The sequence below is a fragment of the Pleuronectes platessa genome, chromosome 4, assembly GCF_947347685.1.
Source record: "Pleuronectes platessa chromosome 4, fPlePla1.1, whole genome shotgun sequence".
Classification (NCBI taxonomy): Eukaryota; Metazoa; Chordata; class Actinopteri; order Pleuronectiformes; family Pleuronectidae; genus Pleuronectes; species Pleuronectes platessa.
Window position 1 is genome coordinate 6,881,716 of NC_070629.1, and position 27,915 is coordinate 6,909,630.

A 27,915-nucleotide genomic window follows, 5' to 3' on the forward strand; every position below is an offset into this window, starting at 1 on the left:
AAGTCGTTCACTGGTCTGTCAACAAGACATCGTGTCTCAGCTCTATAATGTGGTCTCACTGCTCATGTCCCGGGGTCGATGGTGGTCGCTGTCCGAGTCGTAGTCTGACTCCATCTCAATCTTCACCTGGGGCACGGGACAGGACATCCCTCTCCCCATGGGCATGGCCGGAGACGATGGGCAGGAGATCTTCAGGTGGAGGGTGATGCTGAGGAAGGGCAAGCTCCAGTTACCATACACACCCACAGCCAAATACACAGAGGGGCTACGGGGGAGGACGGTCGAACTCAGCCATGAAGCATCATGACTCCGGCAGAAAACTACAGCAGCTCATGTAAGTGATGTGTAGGAGAAGATGAACTAGTGAGCAGACTGAGCTGCTGTAGAGGGTTTCTGTGGCCTTAGTGCCTTATGGTGAAGACTGGGACTGGTGACACTTTGAGGATAAGACTCATGGTGTTGTATCATGATCATGGGAAACAGTTTGTCATGATCCTATTCCAGCAAGTTGTTTCTCACCTTAGTAGTGGCTCAGGTGGTCTATTTCTACTTCACAAATTATATAATTTTATTATATTTTTTCAAAGATACGAAGGCTGAACTATGATGCCATATCTGACTGTCAGCTTTATATAATCAACAAAATGCATGATTACTGATGAAAACAGGACAATGCTGCCAACAAACCTTATATTACATTTCATTTAATTAAATAAAGATTCCCTAAATATTCATATTTCCTAGTACAACTAAACCACTAAACTTAACACTGTTTTTGTCTTTGGCATATAATATATAATATAATATATATATAATAGAATTTAGTCTCTAAAGTGTATTTGTCGTAAATTAATCAGCAAAATACTTTTTATACCATCGAGTCAGTACAAGTCATATCAAATTAATGGTTTAGTAAATGACTAGTGAACTCCCAGATATTTCTAGGATTTTCTATCCACAGGTGACCACATCTTGCAAAACAAGTTCATGTTAGTCAGTTACATTGTCTATTCCAAACCATGCCTCTTTTAAAGCAATGCAGACATCATGGGCAATTTGGAAACAGCAAACCTCCCACAAAGGGTATAAAGTTTAAGCCAATCATGGATAAATGTTTGACAAAATGAGGAAAGACTGCACTTGAATGCAAAATACTTCCAGTGAAATTACGGGTGAGGGTGGGTCAGAGAGCAGGAAGCCAGGGTCATTTCACATGCGGGTGAGGTTGATTTACTAAAGAGATTCAGCGCATGAAGGAAAAAGAAACAACCAAAACAATGATGCTTGTTGCATGTGGATGATCACACGAGCCGCCAGCCTGAAATAAACTTAGCAACAAATAAGCTCTGGATATACAGCAGGTTTAATATAAAACACATTATTTCTGTTCATCCCAATTCACCACCCTTCACCTCATAGTCGCTGCCTTCCAACAAACTACACACATCGATGAAGAATTACAGTTTGCTGAGTCGTGTGTACAAAAGGCAGTGCACGTATATGGACATTTAGCAAACAGGAAGAGTAGCAGCAGGATTATACAGTTGATCTTCACAGTGATCTGCATTGCCTTAAAGTGCATGGAAAGGAGGGATATAGACACTTGGGGCAATTTTACATGTAAACAGTGTCACGTGTAAATATTTTGCCTCTATTTGTGTCCATCTATAAGTGATCCCAGCTATTGTTTAGATTCATTATGGAAATCTGAAAATGAATGATGGATGGAATAAAAACGAAATAATGGGGGGACAATTTTTGCTAACCCATGTAATAAAACCAACATAATTTAGATTAATTCAATATACTTCACAACACAAGGTTTTTTTTTTCTGGGGGGAAATATTACAAACAGCATCACACAATGAAATTCAACACCACAACAAAATAAAGGTATTTTTGTGTCCTTTGTGTATTTTACCTCCGGTATCTCAATCACACATAACAGGTTCACGTTTTTTGTAAAGGTGTAGGTCACCCACATTACACTTCAAAACAATATACATGTAGCCTGCATGTATCAAACAATGCAGTAAGCTTTTGTTTTATGTGTTTTCTATCTTCTGAGAGATCTATCTCATAGAATTATTCTACAATGTAGGTAAACAGATTTTGGCATTAGGTGCTCAAAGTGTTTTTCCAGACTCAATGTATTGGTTCCACAGACCTCACTGGAACTACAGTCTATAGAAGAAACACTCCCAGTGAGAACATCTGCTGTGTTCTGTGGTTAATACAGAGAAACTGCATAGGATTGCTGTGTCAGGAAAGAGCTGCTGCCACTTCTTTTTAACTGTATTTTGTCATCACCAAGAGCACTGACATCATCTATCATATCTGCTGTATTGTGGAGGAAGCATTAATCTCAGAGGCAGACATCTGAAAACCTGGGTAAATTAAGTGATGTGTGCAAGTTATTTTAGGAAGTGAACTCCGGGCTCTGCTGCACTGGAACATTCTTCACACTGCAGCATATATCTATGTTATCATGCTCACATTTGTACCTAATGCCCCATCTCCTCCTAAGCATTCACCTGAAGGAACTGAGTCTATGTTCCTCCATTTGTAATCATTGCTCTCCACTCCTGGTGTTTTCCATGAGGAATCCTTAAAGTTGTGCATTGTACACATTTACTGTGTATGGCTAAATGTTCACATGCATGTAGGACCACAATAGGTGTCTATCTATGTCTGTATTATAGAGGGCTTGTGTGTGTGAGTGTGTGTGTGTCAGTGTGTGTGTGTTAAAAAGCACTGTGTGTAGCAGCAGGCTGGCAGTACGCTCCCCACTGAGACTGTGCAACATCAGGATAGACCAGATCTTTGTAGGGGATGTGCAGTTTGAGGACACAATACCTGCGATCCACGTCAGAATCAGAGCTGGGGGAGTGGTTGGGGTAGGCATGGTATTTATCCTGTGTGGAAGCAACACAAACAACAGACACAGATTAGAATATCCTGCCTCAATACTTCAATCCTACAGGGGGCAGCAGAAGCTCGACTTTCTCACCTCCTCATCACTGTCGTCTTGTCTGGGCTTCTTCCTCTCCTTTTCCTTCTCCTTCACCCTCTCCCTCTCCTTGTCTTTCTCCTTCCCTTTCTTCTTGTCTTCTTTATTTTCCTTCTTCGCTTTCCCAGGAAGGAGGTCATCAATCCAGGCCAGGTCGTGCTGGGAGAAAACCATGTCCAGCATCTTTCGGACGACCATCAGACCCAGGATCTGTTGGTTTATCACAGAACTATGAACGCAGGCCTCGTTTTAACTCTCATTCACATTCATCCCATATTATTCGACCTAGGCTGAATGTGATTTAGCTGGTTGGTATTAATAGATTGAAACTCTCATGAATTGCAGATATACACAGCAAAATCAGATCACACCGTCTTTTTGTATTTACATGCTAAAATGTACATTAAACCTCAGATATTCTTTCAATAAATTCTGATGTGCTGAGTTCATTTGGATTTAGATTTTTGAAACAGATTTATTTCTGTTGACATATATTTAAAAGTATATGTGTAGTACAGATACAGTTTTTAGCAAAAAAACATCGTCAGCAACACTAGTAATTGATAATCCATGTTGCTTTCTACACTGGTGGCCGAAGTTAATGCAGTTTGATTTCTTAGGGAAGGAGGTGATGTGATAGGACCCTGACAAGAAAACCCCAATCAGCAAGTGTTTGTTTGTGTCTAAGTCATCGTTTACAAACTTCTCTGTTTCTGCCCATCCAGACTAAAATGCAGTCCCAGGGTTTCAAATCAAAATGGGGCCAAAAGCATTTCCAAACTTCTCGTTGGTTTTAGTGGCTCCAAAACTCTGTGTCAAGTGAGTGGATGCCGTGATGTATTCTGGATGCGTAGGGCAACAGTGCAAGAGTAGCTGCCTGTTTTCCAAAAATAATAACAACACTAATCCCTTTAATCTTCCAAACAAACGATTTATGCTCTATCACGTACCATCACAGGGAAGATGATGGCCAAGAAGGTGGATTTCAGGATCCAGAGCACAGCCAGACAGATGATCTGGACAAGTGTGAACAGGTGTACTTTCCTCAGAGGAACATGACGGAGGTAAGGAAAGTCCGGCTGGTGCTTCGATGGCATCATGTATAACTTTATCCTGTCCCAGAACTGTGGAGGACGATGAGACAAGGGGCAGATGGAGGAAAAGAGCCCACGTTGTGAGTGGCACAGGTTAAACACTTGCAGACCTATGATATGAATGATTCAGCTCAAATTATTTCGGGGAGATTGGTATGCTACACAGCTCCACTAGCCTGTGCAGTGAGTTGGAGCAAATTCTCCAACGAGCACTGGCTCCAACACAAACACATGAAGCCCCATCTGTAAATTTGTCACTCTATATATTGGTTGTTATAATGAGACACCTGCACATCAGACCCGGTTGGTACAGCTGCAGGCTATATTTTCACTTCGATATATCTTTGTCATCTCAGAAGCTTGTAACAAATGTAACGGTTCTTTGATGTGATTCTGTTGTCTGTATGGACACCAAGGATCAAGCCTGCCTGTTTGTTTGCTTGGAAGCTCTAAATAAGCTGCTTCCCGGTCTACTGTCAGAAATGCAATAAGTAAGACGGCCACAATAACTCAATTTATTAAGATAATTTACATCAGCGGCTGGCACGCAGTGTACCTGGATTCCACTGAGTGAGGCGACACCCATGTAGAGGAAGACACCGTACAGCACCGGCATGGGGATGTACTACAGGCAACAGGAAGCACAGAACACATGTTAGACAGTCATGTTGTAGTTTTTAGGCAAAGTTTAAAGGCAAAGAAATAAATGGGTTATTGTGAAATATTTAATCCAATGAAAAAATGTCAAACACATAAAAAGAAGTGCTTTCACAAATATCTTAAACTTAGTTTATCATTATGCATTGTTATTCTAATTTTTGTTATTATTAAATCAAATAAATTATATTCTTTGATGCATCAAGATGCATTGATAAGCGTTTTTAGCATTGTATAGTAGCCCTCTGAATCAGAATGGAATTTTGATGTCCCTAGAGATTCCAACCCCACTGGCCTAACAAGGCTGACCAGGCTGGTCACCTCATTAGTAGAGGATGGTGAGAAATATTATCTGTAATATTTTCATAGAAGTATTTGTACTGGTTTTATCCCTGTCAGTCATAAACAGCAGAAATTAGATGGTTTCACCCTCCATTACAACCTTTATCCTAAGCAAAAGGAAACATCGCACAATGTACTTCATACCTTAAGTATCGGAGCGAGGAAGATGGAGACTCCGGTGAGAGCAAACACCAAAATTCCTGTCATTCTTTGCTCTCTGTATATTGGACATTGATCAAATATAAACAGGACACCGTTAATTTAACAAAGCATTGCACTGTCACAGCCAAAAAGAACTTGGCAAAGAGTTTCTCTCATAGTGAGATATTGCATAAAACAGCCTGAAGGGGTTATTTCGCAAGTGGCGGTTTTCTGTTTGTTTTTGTTCCATTTAACCAGCCAACGAACCTGACCCCGAGGAACTGAGGCTGTTCTCCGGGAGCGCTCGACGCACTCTCCATCTTCAGAGAGTCAATGTGGGCGATTGAGATGACGGTGGCAGCCACGTACCAGGGCAGGCCCATGAAGGAGCAGGCAGCCATCAGGACACCAACCCAGAACAGATCCAAGTGATAACCACAGCCTTTCTGCCGGTGAAACCAGACACAGATCATTTTATATTTACCTCATAACCCTTGTATAGTAGAATTCTTTTAAATGCTAAAATAGAATGCAATATATGTAGATGGAAACATACAGTGATATAATTATACAATAACAATAAAAGTATCGATACATATAAACCAGTGCAAACCTACCTTAAGTTTGTTCTCCTTGCGGTTAACAATGACAGCGCTGATCTGCTGGTCCATGAAGATGAGAATGGTGACCAGCAGGGCAGGGACAAAGCTGGCCAGGTACACCCACCATGGGTTCTTTCCAAACGGCATCACCAGCCAGCCACGGTCAGGGCGAGTTGGCTGTCGGAGGAAGAGAGTCCATTGTATTTCCAGTTCATTTCCACAGTGGTACATAAAAAAATTCCATATGAGAAAATCATTCCAAGACACAAAAAACTGTTTGGGAAATGGGCTTATTTAGATGAGATGATCAAATTCCGCTCTCAAGTTTGTATGTTACACAAAGCTGCTTAACCCAAAGACTGAAGGCAGAGGTAAGCCTGGCACTTTTCTGAGATGCAATTTCAATTATCTGTATGCAATAAAAAAAGAATAAAGGCAATAAGTAAATCACCCAAATTATTGAGCAATTGTTTAAAAGCACATACCCTGTATAATTTAATCTTTTGTCAGAATACTTGTGATGACCACTTATACAAGTGCCTTGATTTGCTTATATTTTTAAATAGCACATTAGTTATCTTACTTCTGATGATTTGGAATGAATTCACATACCTTAAATTCTGTTGGAACAATTAGCTTGGGAGTTTTGAGTCCCATCAACATATCCAGCCCCACAAACGTCATAATGGACATGAAGATGGAGAAGTCACTGATGAGTTTCCTCAGCTGGAGCCACAGACAGAGAGACAGTGGGAAAAAAAAACTGTTTGAATGAGAAACAAGGACATCTCTTTTCAGAGCAGGGACGGGTCAGATAGGAGGCAACTCATAAATATTGAACAGGAGCTGTGCCTGGCTCCACTTGAGTTAGAGATAATCCTTGTGTCTGGAAACAGATGTGATCAGCTCGTTTTTTCCTCTGTTTGATGAAGCCCTCCTGGGAGATCAGACACATGACAGATGTGAGCAGCAGTGTTGTGTTGGGACTGTACCAACATGGCTATAAAATCAACAACAGGCTACATAAATTAACAAGAGTGATAACAAGTGGGCCATCTGTCTCAGAGAGTGTGGTTCTCTCTGGCTCAAATCTGCTTGGCATGCATTACTTTGTTTACAGTTTTGCAGATTTAAAGGCATTGACCCCCATTGCAACACTGTTGGAGACTTACTTCATTATTGAGTATATTCTTACTTTTGTATGTCGGTCCTTGTTGTGTGTTCACTGTTTGCATTATTTTAGAGGTACCCTGTGGAGTTTTTGACCATTAGTAGCACTATGGAGCAATGCTTTCATGAAAGGGTTCCAATATCGTGTACAACCACAGGGACATGAGCAGCGCATCACATATGTCTGCCATTCCACGGATCGATAGACTGTGGCAGTAATGGCACAAAAATATAGCACAAATAGTATATTTATTTCAAGAGTAAGAAAATGCATTCAACAAGTACAAATAAATAATTTGTTATTTTGATATTGTTAGAGAGATTTTGCTGTAACTATTCATAGCATGATCTAACTTTGGGCAGGTTCAAACCGATTCCTGCTGAAATGCCTTGAAATCTTTGCAAGACGATTAAGTATAGAGGTCAAGGTCAAAATAGCTGTGCTTAATGCAATTTGTTTATTTAATGCCTCCTTGGTGATTTATGTCCTTTCGATGAAACCATTGAAATCGTATAATCATGTTGAAAGTTATATTCGTGCCATATCCATTTAATGGAATAAATACATTCTGTCTGTTGCTCTTTCTCATTGAATGTAAAAATTAAAAGTGCTACATGCAAACCTGTAGTATTTTATAATTTTGTTAGATGATATAATTCACTCTAGGATGAGAATATATGTATGTTGCAAAGTGTGTTTTGGTTGGAGATAATAAATCTACTTGTATGTTTTGTGTGTTAACTTACAAATTTCATAGGGCACCTTTCATTTCTCCATTAACTGGATTTGTGCTCATGCAAAGCATGATGAAACTTGTTTATTTAAAAAGATAGATAGACAGATTATTGTGTCACCTTGGTGGGGAAGTAGCGGCTGAACTTGAACTTCTTGAGAGAGACGGTCATGGAGTAGGTGCCAAAGAAGAGGATGAAGGACATGAGGGCCAGATCAGGGACATACTTGCAAGTCTTTCCCACCAGGGCACCTCCATACTTCACACACTCCTTCTTGCTCAGCTGGCTCCAGTCCATCGCTGTCACATTAAACTGGGATGGATGGTGGGGGGCAGTGACAGGAGAGGATGAAGACAATTGTTTTAACAAAGACATAAAGGATGTAAACACAGACAGAGTGAACATTCTCGGTATGGATATTAAGTTATAATTCACAGAGTAGGGTGAGAGGTTGATGGGATAGATGGAGAGAAACAAACCAATGACAGAAAGAGAGCAGCTTCTTTATCATAGAGCATATATCATTTATGTACATAGGATTTTTTTTTTCAAACGTTTATGGAATTGGGCTGAAATACAATGCACTGAAATAAATAGAGTCAAAACATTGCATATTGAATGAAAGGATGAACTTACCCCAGAGACACTAGAGCTGTTATCTGGCATTGGAACTAAACCATTGAAGATCATTGCAGCCACTGTTTATGAGTTAGAGATGGACAGATAGAGACAGAGTGGAAATGAGACGGAAAATGAAGAGGAGTCGAGGAGGAAAACCAAAGGGAAAGACAAAGAAATGCAAAACATATGAGAATCCAGATGCCGGACATTGCAAAGATGACCCTGTGGCCCATGCAGACAAACAAAGGGGTACTCACTTGCAAGAGATGGCAGCCAAATTGTTTGTGCATGGCAAAAACAAACAAGAGACAAATCAGTTACAGAAATCAATGTCTATCACGGCAAATTACTGCCATTTTCAAAAACAGCAAACAGATTAGTGAATATCTAGGAATTTGTATTGGGAATCTAATATAAATTGAATCTAAATTAGATTAATTTTTAAATTTCATTTCATTAATCCATGCAACCCCACCAAGAGTAATTAAAGGTGATAATCAACAACCTGGTAAACACCATAGACTGCAGCGATTACAGCCAAAGTAAAACAGGATGCAGATATTTTAAACTAATCAGTTGATACATAACATTAGCTGTATTCTAACATCCTCATAGAAACCGAAGATTAAAAAAAAATTAAAAAAAATACTCACGTACTAAAATAATATGATTAAAGAGACCTGCCTTTTCTTCATGGGGAAATCATAATCTTGTATTACATATTTTCTATGAAAGACGAAACATTTTGGTATTATCAACCAATTAACTCAAAACTGTGGTGGTTTTAGGCCAATTGGATATAAATAACTAACTGAGCATTTAAGGTGAAAGTAGAAAACCCCCAAAACCCTGCCTCTTTGTTTAAACTCTAAATACTTAGATAAACGGCTTCATGAGGACTGAGTGTGGTTTGATCACATTTGATTGACAGTGGCCTGAAAACACAAGCAGTCAGTTCTACAACAGATTTAATTAAGATGTTGCTGAATCATCATGGATGCGCCGATGTGCATGACCTCACCTTTTTTCAACCCAGAGACCTGCCCATTTCAATCCGTCTATGTTCATAGGGTTGTTGTTTTGCCAGAGTTCCATTATCATGTGTGATTAAAGCACAGAATTACACCCGTCGCACAATGATTCAACATCTGCAGCAGTCCAAAAGCTCCTTCGCAACAAGGCACCAGATGTGGATGAGATTCACCCTGAAATGTATTTAGGGAGGCTATGGAAAAGGACATTCAAAAGGAAAAGGAAGTTTCGGCAAACCATCAGCCCAACCCAATGTTGAATGGAGGGTGAGAACAATGCCTGAGGAGTTGAAACAACAAGGCAGCTGATTCCCATGTTAATAAGACGGGACCTCAGAGTGCACTCCATCCATCTATCTGTCAGAATTACTGTATTTCTTTGGTTCTTGCAGATAATGGCACCTTCAACACCTGGTGATAACATCCGCCCAGAGAGATCTGATCACAAGTGGCCAGTGTTAAGTACATGTGTTCACACCTGACATTAAAATGTGTCCTAAAAGTTTCTCCCGTGACTCACTTCCCTGCTCTGCATGCTAATTACCACGCTCGTCATTAGTGTTAAGACCAAACAATGTTGTGTGAATCCGTCTTAGCTTACAGATGTGTATGATATATGTGTGTGTGTGTGTGTGTGTGTGTGTGTGTGTGTGTGTGTGTGTGTGTGTATGTGTGTGTGTGTCTCCACAAGCAAGCAAAAGAGGAAGAAAGATGAGTCAGTCGAGTCTGAATGAATCTCGTGCAGCTGCAGAAGAAAGATTTTACCAATTTAAGAATCCATTATGTGGTGATCAGTGTTGATATTGTGCCGACGGATGCAAACAAATGAACGTGATGAGAAACAATTTGTTCGATTGGTGGTGAAACTGCGTCTCAGGATGTCAGCTGATTAGGAGGTCTGTCATATGTGGCTCAGGATGGATTTTATTCACACAGCTAAAACCTTGTGGACTCATCTGCCCAGACCACCTTGAATGTTGTCTGACGTGATCGGATCGTAATCCTTCACAACTGTACTCATGATCGGATAACAAGAAACACATTTTAATACCAGGTGTATAAGAGGCCAATGTGGTTGTGTTGGCTTCACCAGGCCGAGATCTCCAGCATGCACTAGGAGAGTTTGCAGCTGACTGTGAAGTTGCTGGGATGTGTCAGCACCTCAAAGTCTGAGGCCATTGTGAAGCGAAGGAGTTGAAGTATCCTGGGGTTTTGGTTACGAGTGAGGGTAAGATGGAGGGTGACATTGACAGGCAGATTGTTGCAGTGTCAGCAGTTATGCAGGCGATCCCCTGGACCATTGTGGTGAAGAGGGAGGTGAGCTGGGAGACAAAGCTTTCGATTTACCAGTCAATCTATGATCCAACCAACAGCAATGCTTGTGAGCTCTGATAAGTGACTAAAAGAATGAGATTGCAATTATAAGTGGCAAAAATGAGTTTCCTCTGTAAGGTGGCAGTGCTCGCCCTAATAGCTACGGTAAGGAGCTCTGAACTCCAGGAGAAGCTCGGACCACAGCTACTAGAGCTACTAGTCGTTGCATCAAACTGAGCCAGTTGGGACGGTAGTGGGATCTGATCAGGATATCTCCCGGACTACTCATTGAAGGTGTTCTCTGGAAAGGTCCAACTGGAAGAAAGTCCCAGTGGAGACCCTGAACCCTTTGGAGTGACTTTATATCTTATCTAGCCAATGGTCACCACAGGATCTCCTGGAAGGAACTCGTAAATCTGGCTAGAAAGACATCTGTAATGGATGGCTGGATGGATTGTACAACACTTCACTAATGAGAAATGGATTTTTACTAGCAGTACAATACCAGACACTCTGTGATGTCATTAAGATAACCCCAGACAGAGCCACTGCCACACTTCCTACGTGTGGATGATCCCCCTGCGTCAACCTGACTCAAGGGAAGCACTCACCTGGGTCAGGGGCCAAGCACTCGCACTTGTAGGTGGTGATGTAGTCAGGCTTGAAGTCAGTGTTGATGGGGTAGTATTTGAAGGAGCCCACCATCTTCTTGATTGCGTCCGATATGAAGATGAAGGAGATGAGGCTGGAGAAGCCCTCCTCTGTGAAGCGCGTCATGTACTTGATGATGTAACTGGCGTCAGTAGCCACCAGGATAAAACACTGCAGGCAGGAATGCATGCCGATCCACAGACGCAGCTCCATGTAATCAATGCCGTTATTTCTTTAGGGGGAAGAAGTCAGTACAGATTGGTGAATGCACTGGTAAAGATAATTCATGCATTTAAGCACTTATATTGCTTGCATTTTAAAGCGAAGATACTGGTAAGGTAAGTATCTTGCTCTAAAGACCTTTAACATTTGAGCACTCACATGATTCAATATATTAGAATATCAGTTTGGTGTGATTTAGTCAACCAGTTGGCAGAACATTGGCATGCTATAATTAAGCTGGCATATGTTGCTTTACACAGAAGTAAAAAACTACTACAGAGTTCTTATGCACCGCAAAGTATTTTCAAAGTTTTGTCTATATGGTACTTTGGCCTTAAATAATATTCTTACACATAAATATCATCAATATCATATTGAAGATGTAAAAATGATATTGGATGATTGTATATTATACATATATATTGTCTACTTGTGTCGAGTTTATCTAGAAAAGTTAATTGACAAAGTAAATATTCAAACATAGCTACATTTATGTATCCAGTGCTCTTTGTAAACTTTGACTCTTGAAGAAAATGTCTTTTTAATCATCTACAAATACCTTCAGTGTATGTGATGTGCATTCAAGCCTCGATACATACTTGAAATCTAACTCTGAAATCTGAATCTAACATATACTGTAGGTCTACAGCAGGATCATCCAGTTCTGAAGATGCTCACTTGCTGAATTCAAACAGGAGCTTTTCAAAGATGAGGATGGGTCCAGTGGAGCTGAGGATGATGAGGGGCTGACCACTGAAAAGACAGAAAACAGTGCCAGCCAGAGCTGTACCCAGGAAACTCTCCATCACACCCTGTTGGGAGAGGAAGGTGGGAGTCAAGGAGAGATGGTGATATGACTCAGAAACAGGGAAAGAAAACAGCAGTTGTTGTGGAATGAGATTCTTTGAACGAATTGACAGGATACTAAAACGCAGCTGAACAATGGCTGGGGCACTTGAATGACAAAATTGATGTGTTGTGGTGTGGATGACATCAGCAACACAAGCTTCAAATGAGATGACAGGAAGAGAGGAATGACAAAAAACTATGTTGCTGGGTGTAAAGTTGGAGTGGTAGCTGTGTGTATGTGCATTTGACAAAAAGTCAAGATGTATTTCAACTTGACAGGGAGGGGAATGAATTACTGCAAGTCAAAGCACTTATCTGAAATGATTCCTGTGCACATCTTTGAGTGTGTGTGTTTGTGTGTGCGTGCGTGTGTGTTTGTGTGCTTGTGGCTGTGTGGATGTGTGGCTGTATTTGTATTTGTTCAAAGGTCTTGATGCACAAATAGAAAATGGAAGACCTGATCTGGAGTAAAATTGCATTAGACTAACCTCAGATTAGTTTTTCGAAGCCAAGAAGTTCATATTAGAGAGTGAATGACATAGGGGAGAGCGGGGTAATGTGGGACATTTTTTACATTTGCTCCCCTCTAGGCGAGCTAAACTGATATATCAGTAAAATTTACACATTTCCCATTAATTTAGGATGTTTTCTAGCAATGGAAATGATCAGAATGTCTTCAGGACAAAGGGCATTGAAAATATGATAAAAAAAGTGGCATTGAAAATATGATAAAAAAAGTGGTCTAAAGTGGGACACTTACTTTTTCCACTTTAAAACTACCATAACAACACATGTTGTAATAGTTAAAATCCCGACAGCTAGATTGACAACCACTAATATCGGACTAGTAACAGAATCATGGGGATTGGTCAATTAAGCACATTTATGATTATTTTGATTCATGTGATCTCTTGCACACCCTAGCTTACCTGCACATTGTTTCTCTGTCCAATTGGCAGGGACAGGGATATTGTTTTTCTTTACGTATTCAAATGCCAGTTCACGGCACTTAACTGGAGCAAGGCCATGGAACTGGTCAGCTAGTTGTTTCAAGTGTTTGGCAAGCTCCTCCTCCATCTCATCTGTGAATATTCTCTTAATCTCAGCTACTGCACCCCATGCTACTGATTTTACTTTCCCTTTCTCTTTTTTCTTTATGAATCTTTTGAGGGTTGTCTTATCAATATTTTTATCCCTTCCAGCTTTTCTTAAAGACTTCTTTCCTTGCATGACCTCAGCGGCTACACTCTCCATCTCTGCGAGGGGTGTTTGGCCCCAGGTTGTCTTCCTGGTGTATAGTTTCTTGGCATGATGGCTTTTCTACAATGTTTATGACATTAAAAATAAAACATATATAATGTAATATAACACTAAAATATGTTTAAGACTAAACTTAACTTGTGCTTCATGGTGGGGTAAAGTGAGACACTGTCTCACTTTACCCAACAGCATTTGTCCCACTTTACCCCACAGCCACCGTTTTAGAAAAAACAACAGCTCTTAGCAATTCAGGCTAATCTTCAGCTAGCATCAATCACATGGTTTATATGTTGGAAGTTCATCAACATGTATGATATAAGTTTTTCTACCTGAATCAATTTGTTTTGAAACAACAGTTGATTAAGTTCAAAGCAAGAAAATGTACTTTTACATGCAAAAAAAATATTTTTGTGAAAAAACATACTTTCCACACCACCTGCACCAACTTATCCTTCATTGCAAGGGGGGAATGGGAGGGGCTTGAAAACATAATAGTCACATGACCACAAATGTGTTCCATTGCCTAGATACAGGGGGTGTTTCACATCACCCGATGTCCCACATTACCCCGCTCTCCCCTAATTAGTTTATGACGGAGCTGTAAAATGAAATGAATGATGGTGTCTTTCAGTTTTTCTAACACAAAAAAAGGGGAATCACTGATAATAAGAAAATTATTGAATCTAGATGTATAAGAGAATGAGAGTGTCACATGTATGACAAACAAGCTGCCCATGGTAAAGACTTACAATATATCTTAGCTAACCTCATAAATATGACACACTAATTACAGTTGACCTTCCTTGGCTGATTCCAGTTGAATGTTATCTGGAGCTACTCGACTATGTTCTTTTTTGGTTTCACTGTATAAAATGTTAATGTGACTTGCCCTCAACCGATATTCTAAGCCAGACATGTCAAACTCAAGGCCCACGGGCCACTTACGGCTAAAAGTCTGCTTTAGTTGATGCCAATGTAACATTCAGAATCTTCAGCCATGGTTTAGCATATTTCTAGTTCTATTAAATTATATCTATTATTCAAGAAATCTCTTTCTGTCAGTCTGCCTGCCTGACTGCCTGCCTGTCTGTCTGTCAGTCTTACTACCTGTCTGTCTGTCTGTTAGACTGCCTGCCTGCCCGCAACCATTATTAACACAGAGCAAGAAAACATCCCATTCCCAACAGGCAGGTTAACAACAGGCACTGCACTAGTTACATTAGGATCATGCCATTCTATCATGATTCCTAAAAATGCCAATAAATGTCTTGTGATGGTGTAAATCCTGACAGTATGTGTAGAGGCCTCTCTAAAGGTTCATATCTTCTTAATAAACCAAGTTGTATAAATTGTTTTACATAAATAATTTGGTGTGATCGCCTGAGTTTGACGCCCTGTTTTTTACCTGGTAGTTGTCTGTAGCGTCCCCCAGCAGACCACCGAAGGTGATGGCGTTGGTGATGCAGCCCAAGTAGATGAAGAGCACAGCAGAGATGGACTGAATGTGAAAGCCTTCGTAGATATCACTAGGCAGCCATGGCAATTTCCTCTTTATATCCAGGTACAGCCCGCCACAGAAGCTATTATACATGTTCATAGTCAGTGGTTAGGATTTTTGGTACATTTCACTTCTCACTACATATACTCATATTAACTTCTGTAAAGTAGGAGATTTCCTATGACTGAATGAGATAACATTGATTTAATGTGATATCAGGACAAGCACGTAGATCCTCAGTTAAAGCTCATTGGGGCTGTCTGCTTCTTTTCTACCCAGATAATTTGCCCACTTTGCCACATTTTGTAAATGTCCATATACCATAATTCAGGTTTGATCTAAACCTCTCGACATCTTGCCATGTGGCCTGGATTACCTACCGTCCAGTGAATGCTAGCTCTTCTCCGAGCTCATGTTGCACTGGCATCTCCTCGTCCTCAGACTTGCCTCCTCCTCCCCCAGCTGTACCGTTCATCTGCCCCAGTTCATTCAAAGAGAACACTGACTTCCTGCCGGAAAAAATACGGCACAGAAGCAAATATGTTATATATCCAATCTACAATGTTGTAAGTGTTTTCCCAGAGGCTTTCACGTTTTGTCTGATGCTTAGTGACATGGAGGCAGGATTTCACCTTTCATCAAGCTCTTATCTCTGGATTTGATTCAGGAAACCATTTATTTTGCTGTCAGACTAATTATTTGACTAAAGAAGATCATGGTCAAGTTTTAACCTCACACAATTGTTGTTGGCATATTGCTCAGAGAGGCCAAGTGATTCATTGCAGTATTGAGGTGGATGGTAAAACTCCAACCTTTTGTCAGCTGAGGGGACTTTCTTTGGCGGCTCAATGCGGATTTTAGGATCCCATTCTCCAGGTGGAAGCACAATAACTTCATCCAGAAACTCATCTATGCCGGCGATGAGATCCTCTCGATCTCTGGCCTTGTAGGCTACGTCACTGAAGAGCTGGGAGGGGGAGAAATAAAGGGAGAGAATTTCACTTGGCTTATTTCATAGCGATATTATCAGTATGTTCTGCTATAATAACTGGCATCTGCACTTTCCCAGAGAGTTACCTGAAAAATCTGACTAAATTAAAAGCTAATGAAAATTAAGAGGTGTCTGCAACCTGGGAGAGACAGAAATATTTGTCCCAGGAGGGGTGTGTGGTACCTTCATTGCTTTTCTTCCTCCCACACAAACAGCCTAACTTGATTTTGGACTGAAGAACAATCACTAAAAGTATTGGAGCCATATGATCAAAGCTAGACTCAAATCCAGCTAATAACTGCAAATGGATTTTACAGGCCCCTGCACCAACTGTGTGTTAAGTAATATAATAAACACTCAAACCTCAATTAAACCACTTAAAAAGACAACTGTTTTGCATTAAAGTCAGTGTTGGAATTGTTGCTTCTTTGTGGTCACATACAGATGAAGTAAGCACCAAGAATACACCCAGGAAGCATTTTTGTATGAAGTGACACTTTAGCGTGGAGCCCTCAGACTTCTAAAATAGAAGTCTGTAGTGACAGTAGCTGCTCTGCTAGGGTGTGCCTGAGCTAAATGCTAAAGTCAGGACACAATTACCCCTTTTCCGTCAAGGCAGTTCTAAAAAAGGTTTGGACAGTGTCACCATTAAATTAAATGTAAATCATACATATCCTAATTGTTTGACTGTTAACAGAATAAATCACTCCGACTTTATTTAAAAATAGAATAGGAAAATAAAATAATGTGTTTCAGCATGTCATTATGAAAATGTTCTGCTCCTGACCTACCTAAGGCAGGTGTATTGTTGGTATATAACAGGGAAGATTTAACTCTTATTAAAAAACATATTATAATGGGGGTCCACAAATCACCAACTCCCACCTCACGGTCAGGGTTAAATTGTGGCTGTTGAACACACTATTTAGCTTTGCAAGTTCAGTTTAAAATAATGGCCTGTTATTTCTTCACTACTTCATCTGCTATTAAAAAAGCCCATCTGGATTTGTGTATAGTGATTTAGGAATTAATAGGAGCTAGAACTGCATTCAGCAGCAAGAACACTCCCTTTAACAAACATTAAAAACCATGGGTGACTCATTATCCCAGCAGAGACCCTGCTCCTAACCGATGCTTAACCATCAGCACCACATCCAGATGCAATTAAATCACAACAGTGGGTCTCCCAGTGGTTGGGCCGACTAAAGCACAAACCATACGTCACATCGTTTTCACAGCTTCAAATGAAGCTCAAAGACTTTTCCGGAAATTACACTTTCTCTATCCACAGGTTTCCTGAGACATTGTCAGCATGCAGTCTAGCAATGAAGGCATGTCATAGAAACACTTTTTAAAGAGCTACTTACATCATCCACCATTAGGGTTGCTATGGCTCGGCCAATCTCATTATAGGACTTGGCCTTTCCTTGGGGCCCCAACAGAACAAACAGGAATCTGTACGGGATAAGACAAATGTGAGGCATGTGCCGGACTGGCAAGTGTGTGTGTGACGTGAGAGAGAAGGAGTGACAGATACTGCAGATCATTTCACCTGGTGGGCACAGGGACCTCAGTCAGACCTCCAAGTGTTGTGGCTTGGGCCAGGCGGACGAAGGCTACAAAGGGTTTGTCGAGGAAATCCACCTCCCCCACCAAGACATTGGATGCCTCTGCATCTCTAGGGATCTTCTTCATGAATTTGTTTTTGAGCTACAGAAAGACAAAGAAGAAAGAGAAAAAAATAGTGAGACATCACCAAATAGTTGAACTAAATGATATTTTACAGTGGGTGGTGTATCCATATTCTATAGTTTTTTTTCTTTTCCCTTTGCAGTATACCTATTCCTCTTATTTTTTTCCTTTTGATTCACCAATGTTCTAGGTTATGTTTCTAGAACTGTATCAATTAGGCAGAAAAGTAGGCTAATTACAAACTATTTTAGATAACAATTCATGATTCCAGGCATTTTTCGAGTTTTAATAGAAACTGCTCAAAGTAGAGAAAAATGAATAATCACAAAATAAAAAAAAAGACTCAGTAAATGTCATAGAAAACAAGTGAGTTTGGGAGAAAAACAAAACTTTCAGAGTTCATGCAGCAATGGACCTAAGTGAAGTGTAGATCAGTGCAAACAGGTGTCCTTACTGAATTAATAGGACACTATCTGCTCCTGTAATGACCAGATCTCCCCCTGAAAGAGTTTTCAGCTCCATCTTCTCATCCTTTATTAACAAAGCCTGTCTAAACCTGGCAGATATGTCTGGAAGGGCATTGTTATATCAGCAGATGTTTGCAAGATAATAATAACCCCCTGTTCCGTGATCATTAAACTTCCAGAAGCACCAATCAGAGAGGCAAAACAAATGAACCCCAAACAGCTGCAACAGAAAAAAGAGGGATGGCCTGCTCGACCTAACCTGTCTGATTGCATGAAAAGGTGTGGCAGGAAATTGGACGGCAGTACAAGAACACTCAATAATGGAGAAACTTGCCAATAACCCACAGCTCGCATCTGTGGCTACATGTGAGGGCTGAGCACGCGGACTCTACAATGAGATCCATGTTTTTTCCACATGTCAGCTCAATATTGACACAGAAAATGTGACACACACACACACACACACACACACACACACACACACACACACACAGTTACAAACTGCCAATTGTCTGTTGTCACATGTGACCTACTGTAGGCCTGTAAATATAATTTTAACATCCAGCCATGCACTCATAACTGGGGTGCTTGGAACTGGACAGCCAGTACTTGTCCTCATAGTTACACTGACAAACAAAGTTCACAGCCCACGTCACACACCCTAATACAAACTGTAATTTATTTATTTTATATATTAGTCATTTCAGTGAGTGACACTTAATCCTGACCTGTCTGTTGAAAAGCCCAGTAGCCTAATCCGAGCAACAACAACACGGCCTTGCAACTGTTCAAGCATGTGTCACCGGGTTTAAGCCACATTATTACATCGGCCACAATAATGAGTGAGTTATGTTTTTGCACGCTTCCTCCATGAGTAGCTGTCACCTTCTCTGGCAGCTGCAATGGCAGATTGATGCCATTTGAGACCGAGCTCACTACTCCAGTGAAACATAAATTCAGAACAACACAATGCCTTACCTCGACATGAGATAATGTGATAACAATGGTAGACAGCAAAATGGAAAACACACCGTGGAGATAGCTTCTATGCACTTAGATAGAAAAGTAAGAGATACTTAGCTATTAAAAAAATTGGGAACGGGAATTTGGCCTTTACAAATGCACTTGTGTATCGCAAAGCCTCATTAATAGAAGTATATTTTTATTTATTCAAATATATACAAATTCTGCAAAAACAATATCCTATGTATGTTAAAAATATACTCTTGAAACCATGTTGACCCGTAAAGTCACATTAATGACTCACCTGGTCTGTGCTGGGAGTATCTGCAATATCGTTCATGCTCCTGCTCTGAGCGTGACCTGGAAGGGTAAACCGCAACATTAACATTTATAACATATTCATTACACACAGCATGCTTCAGATCAGAGCGTGCACTCAGTGGCTAGGCATTTCTTTTGGTTCACCCATACGGTCTATATCAATGTTTCACCATAAAGTCTTCTTTTACATTGCTTGTAATTTTCTTAATTTTTTGGGCAGTGAGGTGTTCATTTAATGAAATGTTTTACTCTGGACTAAGCAGGTAGGAATAGACATGGTTAGTTTTATAAAAAAATAAAACTAACCACGTCTTTTCATAGATCCAAACCTCACCATGACTTATACCTGAATAAAAAAAGCCAAGCTGAGAGAGGGAGAGAGAGGGAGCAAGAGTGGGGGTGTGTGCATGTAAGCTGAAATCCCAGACCGAGCACTTATGGGCAGTCACTCACGCAGGCGGCCATAGTTGGAAGACTGTTGTTTCAATCTGAGGTCCTCGGTGGAGCGGTGGATGTTGGCCATTGACCCAGGACCTGGCCCGTGACCTGGTCCACCTCGGGGCCCTACATTACGACCTGCCGAGGGAGAGGAAGCAGAAACAAACACAACAACAGTTCGAGGTGTTGCTTTCTGATTCACAAGGTGTTCATGAGTTGAGATGAGGAAATGCCCCAGCAGTAATTAACTCATCAAACATTAATACACTCCCTGTGGAGGGTAAGAGCCTTGTTGACTCAAGGACTGCCTTCATTCATCTCCCAAGTCGAACACATGCATAATGAACACAAAGTGGGACCAAAAAGGACCAATCACTGATGAAGAAAAGGAATTGCTGTATCTCAGGGATGCAAACTGTTTCACAAACCTAATATTTATTATTTTTTATTTATCAGTGCTGTGGAGTCTGTAAACTGTCAGTCTCAAGGGAATGTTGGTCTCATTTTGATAGAGCTACTGTATATGACAGGTTGTGATGGCTACAGGAAGGACACTCACTGGTCGAGGTGTTGGACTTGCCGATGTCGGCTAGCGAGCGGTGTATTGGCTTCTTGGTCTGGTGCCGATGTTTCCTCAGCAGGACAAAGCTGATCTGCTCTCTCAGATCTGGGGATATCATGCCCTCCGCGATCTGCCTTTCAATTATGTCATCTGGAAAAACACACATTTGTATGTTACATGAAAGTATATGACATGCAAATCCAGTGTCTCCATTACACTTTACGGTCTACTGTATACAGATATATGAAGTCCATGTAGTGTGTTGTATTAGCTGTAGGAAACATATGAGTTCAATTTCAATTGTGTAGCTTGTGGGTGAAGCACAGTTTGTCGTTTGGTGTAAAGAATGATTGTGCTGGTTAATTTCCCCCCTCAGGTAATCCAGATCACCAGGCCCTGGAAGAGCAAACTACTGCAGAATTTCCTGCAGCAAAGAGGTATTTGATAAGAGCAGCTAATAACCAAGGATTCCAGGATGGTTAATTAGGTTTTTCATTGACAAAAGAAAATTGACAAAGAAACTAAATCTTATTTTACAGACTACAACTACCTGGATTCACTGTAATTCCAGGTTGTACTAAATAAGCAGACCAGCATCCCTGTTAGTGCTGTGGCACAAGATTACTAAATACAAGATATTGAAATTTAATAATCTTAATATAATCAGTAGAATTGTTTTAAGGGTGTAGCAATGGCAATAAACTTTAAATCTTTTTTCCATGTAATGAAAATGATCAAGCACCATAGCTACAATAAAATAATATATATTATATGAATACTTATAAACATCTTACACCAGGGGTCTTCAACGTTTTTCAGGCCAAGGTCCCCCAAACTGAGGGCGAGATGGAGCAAGGACCCCCTACTATATAAATTGCATAAAATAATGTTTATATTATTCTGGGCCTAGTGCCATGTATAAACATAGCTACCCTGTTATTGTGCATTCAATACTACCCTTTTGGGTAGTAGCATGCTAACATTAGAAAGGTGGCTCAGACACCTCGCAAATCCTCTCAGACTTATTTTTCAGTTACAGTAATGTTTTTTTTACATTGTACAGTGTCTATTTCTTTGTAAATTTTTAAAAATCTAAGCAAAAAAAAGTCGAACAAACAAATTTTAGGTACAAATACGACCATCTACAGAGTTTGGTCCGCCATCTTTTATTTTTGAGCTTCGCACTCTTTAGACGTTAGCATAAACGCGATCTGATTGGCTAGTGCCTGTGCTGTCGTATTTGAATGAAAGGTGCTGTGAACCGGTGCCCAGCTCGAGAGAGCTCCTGTGTGTAGCTGAATGTGTGCATTGCTGATAACGTCTTCTGCCTCAATTTATCCGTTCGCTACAATATGTCGGATTCATGTCAATGTGTATCTAAAGACAATATATACAATTCTGGTTCTGAAGAAGTGAATTTTGAGTGGGGAAAAAATAATAAAAAAAAAAAAATTGTCTTATCGGCCAAACATTTCGCAACCCCCCTGCAGTACCCCCGCGAAACCCCCTAGGGGTCGCGGACCCCCTGTTGAAGACCACTGTCTTACACCACTGATACTATCGGCCTAAAACTTAACCAAAGCAACAGGAAGTCGAGGTATAAACTAGTTGTAAAAATGTGTTATGAACTTGAAATTGACTCACGAATGTTTCTTTTTGTCGATCAACGGGAAACACTGCAGCTTTTGTCATTGATCCTTCATTCATGGATTGAGTCATTGATTTATTGAACACTGTGCAACATGGATCTAATAAAGTTGGGTTTGACCTGATTTAAGTTTAGACTGTTCACTGATGACATCTACAAGCTAGTTCACATATAGTACATATAGTAGTGGGCATCGATCTGCACCTCTATAGTGGTAAACAATGAAGCTGAGCAAAAATCTTGCAAATGTGGTTTGAATGTGTGCAGACAAAACACAAGGTAGAGAAGGAAGAGAAAAATGGTCCTTCTATAACATTTGGGCTAAGCACCAGTGTTGTGTTGACCAGTGCACCACTGCATACTGATTTCTGAGGTTTGGTTGGTAGACATAGGTCATGTAAGAAATTGTGAGATGGTTATCCTAGATTTCTGATTGAATATTTGGATATAGGACAGCCTTGCTACTATAGACTGCATATAAAGATGGGAAACTTGGATCCAGAGCAGTAGCTATGCAGGGATGGAGCGATGTATATAGTTCCTAGAGCGGCGCTCAACCAATCATGAGTCAGTCTCAGCCGTCAATTATGACCTTTCACCCTGTCGTTATAGCAACAAATATTTAATAAAACCAAACTTGTAAGAAAAATGAACACTTAAACATTCATCAGTGTGATAATAACTACCTAAAATGACAGGAGTCATCTTTGTGAAAAAGTTATTTGACGTGTACTTTTTAGTTTGGCCCATGTCCCATCCACTAACATGGAGGAGACAAGACTTATGACCCATGCTACACGCAACCACTAGGTGGCAATCAAGACACTTTGGCTTCCCTTATGGGGGAGCAGTCATGTTATTTGCTAACAAAGACTACAAATTAATATTGTCATTTAAAACAATAATAGGGCCAAAATGTTGCCTCCATGACTTTTATAAATATGAAACAGAATATATACTGTATTATTAGTTACTAACGATCCTGTAATTCTCACCAACTATTTGAGGCAGCGAGTAGCCTTCCAGGTCCAGCAGAACTGTTCCCGTCTGGAGACATGTCCTGAGCTCGAAAAGACTGTGCAGGGACAGCGTGGACACGTGGGGTTTACTCCACCTCTCTCCTCCTTCCTCTACCTTCTCCTCGAACTTCACCCACCTGAAGGTAGCGGGAGACACAGAGAGGAAGAAAGAACGGTGAGTAATATACACAACTGTGTTTCTCTGAGCTTGGCACTTTATCTCTGCGAGTGGTACCGACTGCTCAGTAGATGTCTGGGGTTTGAGAGGCCAGCTCGAGGGCGTGACACTGTCTGAATGTGAAGCAGGAAATGTGCTTGAGCAAAGCAAAGCTGCTGTGCAATGGAGGGTTGACAGTTCGTCCTACGTCTGATCGCGGAAAGACTCCATTTTCTAAGTTGTCCTTGGTCATGGAAAAACAAATCGTCTGGACACTTACAGTTTCCTACTAATTGTCCCACAGAGTCAGTTTCTGAATAAACGTGGGACATTATCCATGCTGTTAAAACATGCTTAATTTTATGTTCGCAGAGAACAGTTTTCAGTTTACAGATGGAATAAGTAGCATTAATTAATGCTTTGTTGTAATTAATCGCCTCAGTAATGCAGTGTAACTGAGACCGGATCATCAAAATGGTTGGTGTCTGATATTCATACTCGATTTATTCCAGAATCCGATCTTGAAGTGAAAGCAAAACCTGATAATACCAGTGCAATCTTGTTTTTGAGTGGCAGAAGCGTGACCATGACTTAAATTGTGTGTGTCTGTGAGTGTGTAGTTATTCACCTGGCAGACTCCTTCCACTCCAGCTCGTCTCCCTCCCTCTGCAGCGTGTCCATCTCAGTGAAGAGCGTTGGCGTGGGCATGTCATCATCTTCATTCAGGATGTAGCGTAGACGCTCGGCTGCTGGAGACACTTAACGGAATAAAAGAATCTCTTTGAGATTTATATGGTTATCATTGTCATTTAGTAGAGTTTCATAGGGAAGAGTTGTAATGGCTTTTATCTGTGTGTTGTATTCACCATTTGGCTTCACTTTCAGAGCTTAAGCTGAGACCATCTCTACCGTACAAACAGGATGTTTCTTTTCCTGTACTGAGATAATAATACTCACACTTTTAAATACAAGTAACAAAGGGCTTGGTAATAAACAAAGTAAAATTCACAACCAATCAGAGTAAATAAATAATAATGATTAAAAAAAAAAAAGTCTATCAAATTTTGATATTAAAAAAATGGGTTGCTGTAAAACATTTGACTGGAATTAGCCTCTATACAGGTCATTAGTATGAATTAAATCTCAAATATAAATCAGTAGACTTTTCATTTCTATTACAAATTTTCTTTACCTAAACTCTTTTTACAAGCTGTTTTTGTATATCTCTCTATAATGTACTGTAACAGCGGTGATGAATGAAGTATGGAAGTTGACAGCACGTTCCTTATCATGAGGCTGCTAATCTATTGCCTTGTTGTGTCGAAGTTAAACTGAACTCAGTGTTTTCTTTAATGTTGCTTTAGGGTAAGGCCATGTCAGCTGACCACAGTGTTGCCAACCCATGGGCTGAGCTGTATGATGATTACTGTCAATAGGACGAGTCTATTAATGGCAACAATGATCAATAATATTGGAGCACTTTATTGACAGCACCTCACAGTAAATTACACTTACATGTTGTCTTTTCTGAATGGGCAAATGATGATGGAATCAATGATATAAAATTAGAGTTTGGTTAATTGGAGACTCTAAATTGACTGTGAGAGTGAATGCTTGTTTGTCTCTGTATGTTTGCCATGCGATACACTGGTGATCTGTCCAGGGGGCACTCTGCCTCCGGACCAAGGTCAGCCCGGACTGGCTGCAGCTGCTTCTGCCATGCTCAAAGAATAAGCGGCATAGAAAATGGGTGGATGGAAGGAATGACCATCTACATCTTTCAATCAGGTCCATTTTGCCATGTTTTAGATAACTGGATACTGTCCTGTATCTGTAACCACACAACAGTAATGCAAAAGTGTCTGCTAGGACAATTAGCTATGATGTGTCTGTTATTCATGGCTGAAAAGTTGGGTTAGCGATTTCGATGATTTTGAAAGCACTACTTGTCATTCTGATAACTTCCTTTTTGTTGAATATGGAAAACATGGTGATGAAACAGGGGGAATCAACAGCATGTGATGGGCAACAGAAAGTCTCTGCTACTGAACAAACTACAGACAAGAGTCCAGCTAACTACATTCTTATTATCAGAATGAGGATAATCAGGTTCCAAGTTCCCTTCTATTGTCTCTAAGTTGTTCTCTTTACAATTCCTGGACATTTCTATTGTCCATGTTATAATCCTCCCAACAGTAATAGCACCATTTGCGTTGTACTGAAGCCCACAACTCCAATAGACAGTATGTGTATGTGCACACAGTCCACAAAGAGTGAACCCCTGCCTTGACACCACACTGATGTGGCAATGTCAACCACATCCCAGGCAAAGTCTTTGAAAAATCCAATGCAGTAGTGATCTGCCAGGTCACTCATTATTCTAATTTCAAACAAGCTCAGGTTGCGTTGAGTCCTGCTGCTCACTGTTAGAACTCCTGGAGGGAAGCAAAATCAAATCAAAAACGTGAGTTGAACAGTGCAACAATATTGTAAAATATGACAGAGCCTGTGTCCTGTCTGTCAATGTTTTTTTTTCAAATGGTTAAAGATGAAGCAACAAAGTTCTTGGATTACCAAAAGAAAAGATCAAGAGGCAGCTTACTACCGGCTATTGATAGTTTTCTCTTAACACTGGACTGCAGTGCAGTGAATTTACAATAGACATTCATTTATTTTCAAACCTAAAAAACTAGTCACAGTGTCGAACACGTTTTTGAAAATGTTTACAGTTAAAATATTGTGTATATTTCAACACACAATTGTTAGACAACTAAACAAATTAAACTTGTGCTGCCTTTCTTTTAGACTTGGAGAAACTGATTATTTTTATTTAAATGATAAAAGCCCCCTAATATCTGTATAGCAGAGGCCAAGTTATCCTGACTTGGGTCAAACTCCAAATACACTGGATCCTACATTTCCCATAATGCAACAACATTGTATCCTTGGTTCAACTTCCACTGCCTCCTAAACAGCAAACTTTTCTTTTGACATGTAGAATTAGAAAATTATTGGGCTGCCCCTTAAAGACAAGTGTTAAAGCCCAATTTATCTTATGTTTATTTAAAAGGCCGGAGTTCAGTGGCTTTGTGGGTCAGACTTAATGACTACTTTCATTTTGTGTCTCAAAAACACCCTGACATAAGGTGGGGGATGGAAACAGTTCATCCAAACAAAACCTTAAGGCAGAAGTTAGGGAAGGAGCATGGGTGAAGATTGAGTAGACCTCAGATGACAATGGTTTGAGGTTTGACCCTGGGAGACCAATTTTAGCTGTTTCAGTGTGCTCTTGCTTCTTCTTGACTTCGTTTGATTTCAAGTTTTTCTATCCACGCTCTCTGGCCACTAACTTACTTGTGCGGTTGATGTCAGGTAAAATCTGCTCGCACGAATCCATGAGCCCTTCCTCGACGTCTATGTCTTGGTACCGTTCATGTTCCCGGGGTCTGTGCTGGCTGTAGTGTCTGTCTCTGTCCATGTCAGCGGCCTCACGGCTAGAGCGCCTTCGCCTGCGCTTACGTCGATATCCCTGAGGCACTGGGACGCCGATATAGATGGACTGATGGTCTGGGGACAAAAATGGACATGAATATGCACTGATTAATGTGGGCCCTCATTGAAATGCAAAACTTAAATGCTTATGTGGGGTATTATAGAAGTATGATATTGCAATTTAGTTTAAAAAACAAGTCATGATAAGCTTGCAATTTTCCAAAACAAGTGAGCTAAATTAAAAATAAATTAACAAACCCCAAAATAGTTGACTGACAGCCAGCACACATTGGTGCAGATTGTTTAATGAGATCTTTCATTAATCCTTGCTACTCAGAGGAGTGTACCCATGAATGTTAAACCACTTTTAACAACCTCTGAATGAATTATCTTTCATTGCCCATGTCTACTTATTAATAACAGTGGTATTCTCTGTTGGCACACTCACAAACGAAAGCAAATCAAGCCCCTATAAAAACCTTAAAAAAACGCTTTTCTGTGAGTTTGCGTTTGGCTTCATAATCCAAAAACCAGGATGATGTGAGTTTGATCATCTGCTGCCAATTAAGGATCGCTGTAAGCGTAATAGCACACTAAGCGCCATGTGGAAAAACTATACACGAGGGAAATGCAAAGCAATACTGGATGTTTGGGAAAAGAACAATACCTGCAAAACATGAGGGTGGAACAAACATAGGCACACACACACACACACACACACACACACACAATTATTTCCTGCTTCTATTAGCAAAGGGGTAGTCTATGATGGGTCGGAGATCGATATGAAACCGCACACACAAGGGCACACACACTCACCCTCCTCCTCCTCATAGCGAAGGTGAGAGACGCCCGTCCCTCTGTCTCCATGGCTCATCCTGGTGAAGAAGTACAGGGACAGATGGTCAAATGGTGAGAGTAGAAAGACACTTAGGTATCAAGACATTTTGAGAAAGACAGGACATTTT

The 27,915-nt window shown here is 40.4% G+C and overlaps 1 protein-coding gene across 1 annotated transcript; it reads right to left on the reverse strand.

Annotated features, from left to right (window-relative positions):
* Nucleotides 1–42: 42 nt before the first annotated feature.
* Nucleotides 43–27,824, reverse strand: slc4a5a (solute carrier family 4 member 5a). The gene is made up of 25 exons (XM_053420702.1): nt 27,767–27,824; nt 26,810–27,022; nt 24,084–24,213; nt 23,275–23,435; nt 20,629–20,781; nt 20,085–20,207; nt 19,615–19,670; nt 17,741–17,898; nt 17,556–17,643; nt 16,010–16,164; nt 15,578–15,706; nt 15,105–15,279; nt 12,269–12,402; nt 11,329–11,600; nt 8,388–8,422; nt 7,872–8,063; nt 6,459–6,572; nt 5,862–6,023; nt 5,512–5,690; nt 5,248–5,320; nt 4,661–4,729; nt 3,961–4,134; nt 3,011–3,220; nt 2,857–2,915; nt 43–208 (listed from the first exon to the last, which is right to left on the reverse strand). The coding sequence occupies exons 1-25, from the start codon at nt 27,822–27,824 to the stop codon at nt 43–45; spliced, it is 3,438 nt and encodes a 1,145-aa protein (XP_053276677.1).
* Nucleotides 27,825–27,915: the final 91 nt, after the last annotated feature.